General features: G+C 38.9%; 1 protein-coding gene across 5 annotated transcripts in view; it reads left to right on the top strand.

The window, feature by feature from the left end:
- MATR3 (matrin 3) overlaps positions 1-11,519 on the top strand; it is a 37,308-nt gene extending 25,789 nt beyond the window's left edge. For 2 of the 5 annotated variants that reach the window (XM_012808378.2, XM_023516006.1), the window contains exons 10-15: positions 482-613; positions 3,385-3,428; positions 3,520-3,889; positions 5,215-5,581; positions 6,558-6,679; positions 10,426-11,519. In XM_012808378.2, coding sequence (XP_012663832.1) covers positions 482-613; positions 3,385-3,428; positions 3,520-3,889; positions 5,215-5,581; positions 6,558-6,679; positions 10,426-10,476 — 1,086 coding nt within the window. In that variant the 3' untranslated portion in view covers positions 10,477-11,519. The remainder of the gene's footprint in view (positions 1-481; positions 614-3,384; positions 3,429-3,519; positions 3,890-5,214; positions 5,582-6,557; positions 6,680-10,425) is intronic. The other 3 variants (XM_012808380.2, XM_023516011.1, XM_023516014.1) reach the window with 2 other exon arrangements.
- The last annotated feature ends 782 nt before the right edge of the window (positions 11,520-12,301 follow it).

Below are 12,301 nucleotides of genomic sequence, written 5' to 3'. Positions count from 1 at the left end.
AAAAAAAAAAGGAAAAAAGCCAAAATTTTTAAGGTCTCAGACTCTTGACCTCGAGCAGTCCTCACATGGTTTCCAAGAGTGCTAGAGTTAGAGGAATCATCCACATACCCAGCAGTGCTTATTACTTTTTTCAAGAAAACCTGTATATTTGGAACTATAGTGATTCTTAAGGATTGTATCATGTCCTCACATTATTCAATATTTTTTTAATTTCAGATTAATAATGAGGGTAGAAATGTTTGCATTTGTTAGGTAAAGTCCTTGTTATAATTATGTCCCACACTCAAGAGGTGTGTCATATACCTTTGCATTGTGCTCATTAAATGGGAAATTTTGTATTTTTAATCTCTTACCAGTTTCATGGTGTCAAAGGTCAGATTTTCCTAGTAAGTATATAGAATAAATAGTAAACACTGGAGTTTTATACAGTTCTGTGAAAAATAATGTTATTATTGGAATTTTTGTGTTTTTTTTTTTTAAGGCCTTCATTGAGATGGAGACAAGAGAAGATGCAATGGCAATGGTTGACCATTGTTTGAAAAAAGCCCTTTGGTTTCAAGGGAGATGTGTAAAGGTTGACCTTTCTGAAAAATACAAAAAACTGGTACTGAGGGTATGTAGTACTTCTTTGCCATCAGTTAAAAGCTTTTCACATATTTCAAGTTGCAACATTTTTACAAACATTTATATTTGCTAAAAATACAGGGTTATTGAAAGAGATAAGCCTATTGAAAGAAATACAAGGTATCAAAAACCCTGTTTTGGCTCGGCACCTGTATCACAGTGGTTACATCGCCAGCTACGTACACCAAGGGTGGCATGTTGGAACCCAGACCAGGCCAGCTAAACAAATACAACAAAAAAATACCCAGGCGTTGTGGTGGGCACCTGTAGTCCCAGCTACTTGGGAGACTGAGGCAAGAGAATCACTTAAGCCCAAGAGTTGGAGGTTGCTGTGAGCTGTGACGCCATGGCACTCTACCAAAGGTGACAGTGAAACTCTATCTCCAAAGATATGGCTCAGCGCCTGTGGCTCAAGCAGCTAAGGCACCAGCCACATACACCTTAACTGGCAGGTTCAACTCCAGCCTGGGCCCACCAAACAACAATAATGGCTACAACCAAAAAATAGCCAGGCATTGTGGTGAGCACCTATAGTCCAGCTGCTTGGGAGGTGGAGGCAGGAGAATTTTGAGCCCAGGAGTTGGAGGTTGCTATGAGCTGTGATGCCATGGCCATCTACCCAGGGCAACCCCTTAAGGCTCTGTTTGCTAAGTAGCCAAAGTTTGGTTTTGGTTTTTTTGGTTTTTTGGTTTGGGGGTGTTTTTGGGTTTTTTGGTTTGTTTGTTTGTTTTTTTTGGACAGTTTCACTTGGTCACCCTTGGTAGAGTGCCCTGGCGTCTTAGCTCACAACAACCTCAAACTCTTGGATTCTAGTGATCCTCTTGTCTTAGTTCCCTGAGTAGCTGGGACTAGAGGCACCCACCACAATGCCTGGCTTTTTTTTTTTTTTTCTTTTTTAAAGAGATGGGATCCTTGGCTCAAATGGCTAAGGCGCCAGCCACATACACCTAAGGTGGAGGGTTCGAATCCAGCCCAGACCGCCAAAACAATGATGGCTGCAACCAAAAACAGCTGGGTGTTGTGGTGGGTGCCTGTGGTCCCGGCTACTTGTGAGGCTGAGGCAGGAGACTTGGTTGAGTCCAGGAGTTGGAGGTTGCTGTGAGCTGTGATGCTACGGCACTCTACTAAGGGGGATAGCTTGAGGCTCTGTCTCAAAAAAAAAAGAGAGAGAGATGGGGTCTTACTCTGGATTAGGCTGGTCTCAAATCTGCGCTCAGACAATCCATCCCCCTCAGCCTCCCAAGTGTTGGGATTACAGGTGTGAGCCACCACACCTGGCAAAGTAGTCAAAGGTTTTTTTGTTTGTTTTTTTTTTAGAGACAGTCTCACATTATTGCCCTTAGGGTGCCATGGCATCACAGCAACATCCAACTCCTGGGCTTAGGCGATTCTCTTGCCTCAACCTCCCGAGTAGCTGGGACTACAGGCACCCACCACAATGGCTGGCTATTTGTTGCAGTTTGGCCAGGGCCAGGTTCAAACCTGCTACCCTCGGTATATGGGGCCAGCACCCAGTAGTCAAAGTTTTTAAACTAGTACTCTGTAATGGACCCTTTCGGTGCTTTAATCTATTTAAGTTTTTTTTTCTTTTTTCCCCCAGACCGAGTCTTAAGCGTTTGCCCTGGGTAGAGTGCTGTGATGTCATAGATCGGAGCAGCTGCTAGCTCTTGGGCTCAAGCGATCTTCTTGCCTCATTTTTTCTATTTTTAGTAGAGATGGGATCTCGCTTTTGCTCAGGCTGGTCTCGAGCTCATGAGCTTAAGCAATCCACCTGCCTTGGCCTCCTAGAATGTTAGAATTACAGGCATGAGACACCACACCACAACCAGCCCTTAAGATTTTATTTAACAGTCCTGCTATTAAAATGTTTGTTGTCTACTCCTCTTTTGGTATGGTGATTGATACCCTTTTTTATTTCTATTTTTTGGTTGGGGCTGGGTTTGAACCCACTACCTCCAGCATATGGCACCCACACCCTACTTTTGAGCCACAGGCGCTGCCCAATATCCTTTTTTATTTTTTTTTTTTATTTTTTATTTTTTTTTTGAGACAGAGCCTCAAGCTCTCCCCCTGGGTAGAGTGCTGTGGCATCACTGCTCACAGCAACCTCCAACTCCTAGGCTCAAGCGAGTCTCCTGCCTCTGCCTCCCAAGTAGCTGGGACCACAGGTACCCGCCACAACACCTGGCTATTTTTTGGTTGCAGCCCTCATTGTTGTTTTGCAGGCCCAGGCTGGATTCGAACCTGCCACCTTAGGTGTATGTGGCTGGTGCCTTAGCTACTTGAGCCACAAGCTCCAAGCCCCCTTTTTTATTTTGAGAGAGAGTGAATCTTGCTTTGTTGCCCTTGGTAGTGTACCCTCATAACTCATAACAAACTCAAACTCTTGGGCTCAAGTGATCCTCTTGCTTCAGCCTCCTGAATAGCTGAGACTACAAGTACACACTACAATGCTGGGTTGTTTTTTAGAGATAGGATCTCATTCTTGCTCAGACTGGTCTTCATCTCCTAAGCTCCAGTAATCCACCCACCTTGGCCTCCCAGAGAGCTAGGACTACAGGTGTGAGCCACTGTACCTGGCCTGTGGTGATTGATACACTTTTTACTACAGGCAGTTTAAGTTCTTAGGTATAGTTACTGGGATTGAATAACCTGAGTTGATTATGTAAGGGATGGTCACCAATTATTAGTTCCTCGGATAACTTTATTTTCTGTAAATTAATACATTTATTTAACTTCTATAAAATTTTTGTCTTTTAGATTCCTAACAGAGGCATTGACTTACTGAAAAAAGATAAATCTCGGTAATTTCATTTTGTGTGTTTTTATATGCACTGGTATATTAAATTTTTATTTTTCAAATCCAGAAAAGCTGTGTTATCTTTTTGATTACAGAAAAAGGTCTTATTCTCCAGATGGCAAAGAATCTCCAAGTGATAAGAAATCTAAAACTGATGGTTCCCAGAAGACTGAAAGTACAACTGAAGGTAAAGAACAAGAAGAAAAATCAGGTGAAGATGGTGAGAAAGATACAAAGGATGACCAGACAGAACAGGAACCCAATATGCTTCTCGAATCTGAAGATGAGCTACTTGTAGATGAAGAAGAAGCAGCTGCATTATTAGAAAGTGGCAGTTCAGTGGGAGATGAGACTGATCTTGCTAATTTAGGTGATGTGGCTTCTGATGGGAAAAAGGAGCCTTCAGATAAAGCTGTGAAAAAAGATGCAAGTGCTTCAGCAGCAGCAAAGAAAAAGCTTAAAAAGGTAAAGGAAGATTTTATGTTGACTTACTTTATTTAGAACACTAGATCAGATTAGTATTTCAAATTATTTACCCTAGCAGACAAGGAGAATTAATCAGAAAAGAGGTCAGATATGAACCAGAATGTAAACATTTTATATCTATTAACTCTGCAATAAATGGATAAAATGGGACATTTTATTATAATTGCTATTGAAATCCTGCTTACAAAAGAAGTTCAATATTGAAGGAAAAAGAACAATATTTGGTTCTGTATTGCAGCCATAGAATGTAAGTAGACAGCCTTACAGTGCAATTTATATTTTTAATAGGTGGATTGTGGGTTTATTAGTAAGTTAAATGACCCAAGATACTTAAAATATTTTGCCATTAGTTCCAAAATTGGATTGGAAGAGCTTTTCCAATTTGAGAAATGTAGACTTTGTCTCTATTTTAATATCTTTCAAAATAATTTAGGACATAATGCATCACTGATAAGCACGTATAAAGTAAATACAGAAATACATGGCATAAAGAATAGTAAAACAAAAGACGCATATTATGTTGACTGCCTGCCTTAAAAGATTATGAGATTGAAATGCCTTTTGAGCAATGCCCTTTAATGCTAAATGGCTCTTGAAATGTACAGTGGAATCAAATTTTTGCCATCCTATTAGTTTTGTTCAAGCAACATTTAAAAACTAATATTTAACTCCAGGTTTGGTGAAATAACTGGTATATTTTTCTGACTGGAGTGGATGTTGTATGATATGTATATACTTCAAGACCTAACAATTACTGATATTTATTACATGTCATACTTTTTTTTAGCTCTTGATATGTTAATTTAATCCTTCCAATAACCATATATAATAGGTGCTATTGTTAATTCCCATTCCATACATGAAATTCAAGCATGGAGATGTTTAATGATTTGTTTTAGTTTTTACTGTTCATAAGTGATACAGCTACATAGTCCTATACAGAGCTTTATTTTTTAACCATTACACTATTTCAAACTTACCTGTTTTCTCTAAACATGATACAGTAATATCGTCCTTACAAAGGACATAACTATATTTATCAAATCGAGTTCTTTTACATAATTAGTCTCAGAAAGTATAAAATATAAATATTCTTACTTCATTTACTTTTTGTGTGAGGCAAACCTCCATTATTTAATTTTAAAACTTTTTTTTTTTAATATAAATGATTTTAGGGGAGAAAGGAAAAATTATTTTGAGAAAATGAATAAAGACAAAGACGCCATCCCTTATCCTTCAAGTAAAGTAAATGGAAGGGATGCTGCAGGATAATTGTTGCAGAGTAAATTTGTCTTTTTTAACAGCGTCGTTTCCCAGGGAGTATGGAAGGTTTTGTCACTCTAGATGAGGTTGGTGATGAGGAAGATTCGGAACGTCAGAAACTTCGTAAATCGGGCATGGCATTTAAATCTGGTGACAAAAATGATGATGGTTTGGTTGAAATTAAGGTGGACAAGATCGAGGAACTTGATCAAGAAAATGAAGCGGCATTGGAAAATGGAATTAAAAATGAGGAAAATACAGAACCAGGTGCAGAATCTGCTGAGAATGCTGATGATCCCAACAAAGATACAAGTGAAAATGCAGATGGACAAAGTGATGAAAACAAGGAGGACTATACAATCCCAGATGAGTATAGAATTGGACCATATCAGCCCAACGTTCCTGTTGGTGAGATTTAAAGTCTTTAAGTTCACCTTCTCCACCCTGTCAGCAAACTCTCAATAAAGAATTTTTAGATAGCATTTTAAATTAGCTTTATTTCAGTATGAAATAAATCTTAATTGACATGCTATTCTCTTTTCCTCTTAGCCATGTCTTCTGATTCTGTGTTATTTTATGTTACCATTTTACAGTATGTTCTTTTTCTCTGTAAAGTTTTCTACAAATTACATGTTTTTGTTTTGTTTTTCTGTGTTACATTTCTGTCTTTTAAAAACTATAATTAGGTGGAACTTCTTTTGAGATAGAGTCTTGCTCTGTGGTCCTGGGTAGAGGGCCCACAGGTCCTGGGTAGAGGGCAGTTGGCTTCATCATAGCTCGAGGTGACCTCAAACTCCTTGGCTCAAATGATCCTTCCGACTCAGCATCTCAAGTAGCTGGGACTACAGGCATGTGCCATCGTGTCCAGCTATTCCTTTTCGCTTTTTTCTTTTTTTAGAAAGAGTTTCACTTTGTGTCCCTCAGTAAAATGCTATGGTGTCATAGGTTACAGCAACCTCCAACTCTTGGGATCAAGTGATTCTCTTGCCTCAGCATCCCAAGTAGCTGGGGCTACGGGGTCTTGCTCTTTGCTCAGTCTGGTCTTGCACCTGTGAGCTCAGGCAATTCACCCACCTCAGCCTCCCAGAGTGCTAGGATTACAGATGTGAGCCACTGTACCCAGCGTTAGCTTTTTCTATTTTTAGTAGAGACTGGGTCTTACTCTTGCTCAGGCAGATGTTCAGTTCCTGAGCTGAAGCAATTCTTAAGCAGGAGCTTAAAATTAAATACAATGTCATGGTTTGGTTTTTTAGCTTAGGCCACATTGGACTTCTTAAAATTATGTTGTTTCATTTAAATTATATTGACAGGTGAGAAGACATGAGAATACTAAATAAAATTTTCAATTTACTTAATTTGTAAGAATGTATGTTTGTATTTCTAGGTATAGACTATGTGATACCTAAAACAGGGTTTTACTGTAAGCTGTGTTCACTCTTTTATACAAATGAAGAAGTTGCAAAGAATACTCATTGCAGCAGCCTTCCTCATTATCAGAAATTAAAGGTAAGGCTGAATCTAAAAGAAGAGAGTTCTATCGTGAAAACTAATGGATCATTTACATAATGTGTGTAGTGTTATCTCTGGGACCAGCAGTACTTCATCCTGAAGATAATATATTTCTGAAACATTTATTGAGTCTGTTTTCATAGTTTACAGAAAATAAGTAATTTAAAATTCTAGGACATATACTCAATTTTTTTTCTTCTTTTTTGAGACAGAGTCTCATTTGGCACCCCCAGTAGAATACCCTGGCAGCATATCTCACAGTAGCTTCTAACTCTTGGGCTGAAGCGTTTCTCTTTTCTTTTTTTTTTGGCTGGGACTGGGTTTGAACCCACCACCTCTGGAATATGGGTCTGGTGCCCTACTCCTTAGAGCCACAGATGCTGCCCAGCTCAAGCGTTTCTCTTGCCTCAGCCTCCCCAGTAGCTTAGACTACAGGTGCCCACCACAGTGTCCATCTTTTTTTTTTGCTATTTTTTTTTTTTTTTTTTTGTTTTGCAGTATTCTGCTGGGCAGCTGTTTTGGTGTTTTTTTGTTTTTTGCTTTTTTTGTAGAGACATTTTGAGTCTCAGTTTATTACCCTCAGGAGAGTGCACCGAGTGCCATGGCATCACACAGCTCACAGCAACCTCCAACTCCTGGGCTTAGGTGGTGGTCTCTTGCCTCAGCCTCCTGAGTAGCTGGGACTACAGGCACCTGCCACAAAGTTCAGCTATTTTTTGTTGTTGCCGGGACCGGGTTCCCGCCACCCTCAGTATATGGGGTCGGTGCCCTACCCACTGAGCCACAGGCACTGTCCCAGGCTGGGTTTAAACCCACCACCTCCGGCATATGGATCTGGTACCTTACTCCTTTGAGCCACAGGCACCACCGTTTTTTCATTTTTGCAGTTTTTGGCTAGGGCTAGAACCTGCCACCTCTGGAATATGGGGCCACAGCGCCATCCCCCCTTTGCTCTCCCCCCCTTTTTAAAGACAGTCTCAAGCTGTTACTCTGGGTAGGGTGCCATGGGGTCCTAGCTTACAGCAACTTCCAACTCTGGCTCAAGCGATCCTCTTGCCTTAGTTTTTCTATTTTTAGTAGAGACAGGCTCTTGCTTTTGCGCAGGCTGGTCTCAAACTTGTGAGCTCAAGCAATCTACCTGCCTCAGCCTTGCAGAGTGCTAGAATTACAGGCATGAGCCATCGTGCTCAGTGATATAGTTAATCTTATTCAAGTATTCTGAACTTGGGTTTAGGTTGAATTTCTCTAATATGTAAAATGCTGGAGACCCAAATGCCAAGTGAATAACTTTTAACTTTGTCATGTCTCTCCCTATTTAATGGGGTTTTTTTTTCTTTGTTTGTTTTTGAGACAGAGCCTCAAGCTGTTGCCCTGGGTAGAGTGCCGTGGCCTCACAGCTCACAGCAACCTCCAACTCCTGGGCTCAAGCGAGTCTCCTGCCTCTGCCTCCCAAGTAGCTGGAACCACAGGCGCCCACCACGACGCCTGGTTATTTTTTGGTTGCAGCCATCATTGTTGTTTGGCGGGCCCAGGCTGGACTTGAACCCGCCACCTTAGGTGTATGTGGTTGGTGCCTTAGCCACTTGAGCCACAGACACCAAGCCTATTTAATGGTTTTTATATTGGCATTTATTAATGATAGTCTTCAGTTATTTTTATAACCAATAGTGTATAAAGATAACAGCATAAATGAATAAAGCACAACATAACTAACAAATAATTTGTTTGGATATATTTAGATTTAGATTTTTAGTTAGCAGCCTCTTTAAGGACTAATTATTGAAATAGTGGGACAGCACTTTAAAGTAGTGAAGAAATGGCTCGTGCCTGTAGTTCAGGGGCTAGGGCGCCAGCCACATACACCAGAGCTGGTAGGTTTGAACCCAGGCCTGCCAAACGACAACCACAACCAAAAAATAGCTGGACGTTATGGCGGGCGCCTATAGTCCCATTAATTAAGAGGCTGAGGCAAGAGAATCACTTAAGCCCAAGAATTTAAGGTTGCTGTGAGCTGAGATGCTATAGCACTCTACCAAGGGCAACATAATGAGACTCTGTCTCAAAGGAAAAAAAAAAAAGAAGATAGTAAGGAACTCAGTTTTAGATAACTTACAGTTTTTCAAACTGCTTTATAATAAAATGTTTATTGTAGTTTTATAGTTTAACAGATAACTTCTGTTGATGAAATGGATACAGGTAAGAAGAGGTAGTCTTAAATCTTGGAATAATTTAAGTTCTGGGTTCTTTTTTTTTTTTTCTTTTTGAAGCAGAGTTTCACGTGTAGAGTGCCACAGCATCATAGCTCCTTAGCAACCTCTGGGCTAGAGCAATCCTCTTGCCTCAGCCTCCCAGTAGCTGGGACTACATGTTTGCACCACCCGCACCTTGCTAGTTTTTCTATTTTTAATAGAAATGGGGTCTTGCTCTTCCTCAATCTGGTCTTTGCCTTCCATGTTCTTGTTATTTTTAAAGGATATACTGGTTTTTAACCCTGTCATGAATTTGCAGTAGCTATAGAGTTTATAAATTCCAGTCTAGTGTTTAAAAAAAACTTCAGATGTTTTAGATTAGACTTCTTTTGTGTTTACATTAGTGACTTAACAGATTTGAGAATGAAATACCATACGTCCAATGGCATTCTTAAGGCCCATCCACCTACTTTTGTAAATAAAGTTTTCTTAGAACACTTACGTCTTGTCTATTGCTGCTTTAGTGCTATAATCTAACGCAGAATTGAGTAGTTACCTAAAATATTATTGACACCTTAGGAAATGACCTGCCTAGTTTAATCAATAGATTTTTTGGTTTTAAGGGAGGGACCATGTTTGAGACAGAATTTCACTCTGTTGCCCTGGGGTAGAGTACCTTGGTTTTATAGCTCACAGCAACCTCAACCTCTTGGGCTCAAGTGATCCTCTTGCTTCGACTTCCCAAGCAGCTGGGACTATCTGTACCCTCTACAGTGCCAGGCTAGTTTTTCTGTTTTTGTAGAGATGGCGTCTCAATCTTGGCTCAGGCTGGTCTTGAACTCATGAGCTCAAGCAGTCCGCCTACCTCAGCCTCTCCCAGAGTGCTAAGATTACAGGCATGAGCCACTACATCCAATCTATGAATAGAGTGTTATTAAATACATGTATGTCATTTTAACCAGTATATGTTCTTCAGATAGCATTAGTTCTATGTTACTGTGTTCTTTGTTTTCTCATCTCTAAAAATTAGGAGTAGTCTCTACTTTGAAATATCCACTTTTCACATTTTACTATTTTTTCCCATGCCTATTTGGAGTATCGTAACCAGTTTAGATTTATATAGAATTACAACATTCTATAATAATAAATAATTAATACTAATAATTCTTACAGATTTGTAAGAATTAACTTTTTGAGGGGGAGACAGAGTCTCACTTTTTTGTACTTGGTAGAGGGCTTTGGCATCATAGCTCACAGCAACCTCAAACTCTTGGCCTCAAGCAATTCTCTTGTCTCAGCCTCCTAAGTAGTTGGGACTACAGGCTTCCGCCACAACGCCTGGCTATTTTTAGAGAGGAGGTCTCACTCTGGCTCGGGCTAGTCTCGAACTTGTGAGCCACCATGCCCAGCCCTTAACTCATTTTTAAAAATACAGATAAAACTAGGCTTTAAGTTCTTAAGCTTGGGTAGAATATTTTATTTTGGAATTACTCTATATGTTATATTTCTCCTACATAACTTAATAACTGTAATTCTGTTTTTCTGTCTTTTCAGAAATTTCTGAATAAATTGGCAGAGGAACGCAGACAAAAGAAGGAAACATAAGATGTCTAAGAAGAGTTAACGATTTCAAAGAAAATAATGGTTCTTTGTTTTTAATGTTAACCTTTTTTAAATACAATACTGATGTTAGAAGACGATTATTGTACTCTTTTGTTTTAGTGGAGAAATAATAGATGTCTGTTCATGTGTTAAATGTTATAGCAAGAAAGTACATACGCGGTTAAGTTAATGAAGAAGAATAGTTTTTCTTTTATCACAATGGCAACAGAAGTACTTTGTAGAAACTGACTTCGTAAGCTATTTAAGACAACTTGCACCACTAAGAAAAAGATAAAAGTAGAACATTCAGAAAAATGAAATTAAGTAGTTCCAAGCTTCAAAGAAATGTTAACGTTTGATTCCATTCAATAAAGAACAAAACCAGTTGTATTTTTATTACTTTCATCTGAAACATTCCACATATTAATCTGAGCCTTGCAGACTTCTCAGTTGGAGTTTTGAAGCTTCTTTGTTTGCATTTCATTTTTGGAGAATTTAATTAATGTGAGATTGGCAATTCAAATGCAGGTGCAGTTTTCTTTTAATGTCATGCTGTTGTTTAGGTATTAGAAATATTGAGTAATGGCTTTAGATTTTGTAATTATTTCCCTGAGTTCCTGCTAGATTTCGTATTCTAGTAGTTCTATGTATTTTCAGTGAAATGTAAAAATATTCTCGTTCTCTCTGACCAGTATTAATTTTCTGAGATCTTATTGCTTGTCACTTGAATCCTGTAGTTGTCATACATCTCTGGTATAAGCAACATTTGATTTTTGAAGTGTGTAGACCATCGCTTCATATTTTTAAGATGTAATTTACATTCTGCATTTTAAAGACAGTTTGGCCATAATTCTAGATGCACGCTTCTGATTCATGTACCTGCACATGTTACCTTCGTGAACAGAAATTTGCATGTATAATCTGTGTTTACTTGTGACTTTCTGGTTATATACTGCTTATATCTGTGGATTCAAGTTACTGAAGTGAATATCAATAAAAAAAACACAGGCCATGTTCATTGGTTACATATTTGGAATGTTAACCAATATATTTGTCAGTTGTGATTTTTATTCACTCATACACTTTTATGCATGCTTTAACATTTTTAAGTCTACAGTAAGTATATTAAAGACTACTAAAGATCTGAGTTTTAAACTCCCTGGTGGATTTCTTGTTCCTGTTGCATAACTAAAAATGGAGCCATTCATGGTTTTTAAGAACCTCGTGAATTTAAAATGCCAAAAGTTGAAGAAATAGCATTGACTTGTCCATATGTGTTTGTTTCTTTAACAGTAAAATTATAAGTAACATGGTAAATAAAAATTAGTTCTGCCAACCTTTCAAAATAATTATATAGGGATTCTTTTTGTTTTGATTCTCATTTTGTCACCCTTGGTAGATTACAACATAGCTCACATCAACCTCAAACAGAGTGGGCTTAATTGATCCTCTTTCCCACTGCCTCCTAAGTAGCTGAGGCTATAGGTGCCTGCCACAACCATTCACTCTTGCTCAAGCTGGTCTGGAACTCCTGACCTCAAGCAGTCCAATCACCTCGGCCTCCCAGAGTGCTAGTTAATATAAGCATGAGTCACTGAGCCCAGCTTATGTAAGGATTCTTAATAGATTATTTGTCACAAAACAAATTTTTTCACTTTAAAAATTAATACTCAAAAACTAGCTGGCACCTGTGGCTCAAGGAAGTAAGACACTGGCCCCATATACTGGAGGTGATGGATTTAAACCCAGCCCTAGCCAAAAACTGCTAAAAAAAAAAAAAAAAAAAAAAAAGATAAACTCAAAAACTGACAGGCATTGTCTTTGAAAT

This window comes from Otolemur garnettii, unplaced genomic scaffold (assembly GCF_000181295.1).
Source record: "Otolemur garnettii isolate 467f Iridium unplaced genomic scaffold, OtoGar3 scaffold00003, whole genome shotgun sequence".
NCBI lineage: Eukaryota > Metazoa > Chordata > Mammalia > Primates > Galagidae > Otolemur > Otolemur garnettii.
This window is presented reverse-complemented; position numbering and strand designations above follow the sequence as displayed.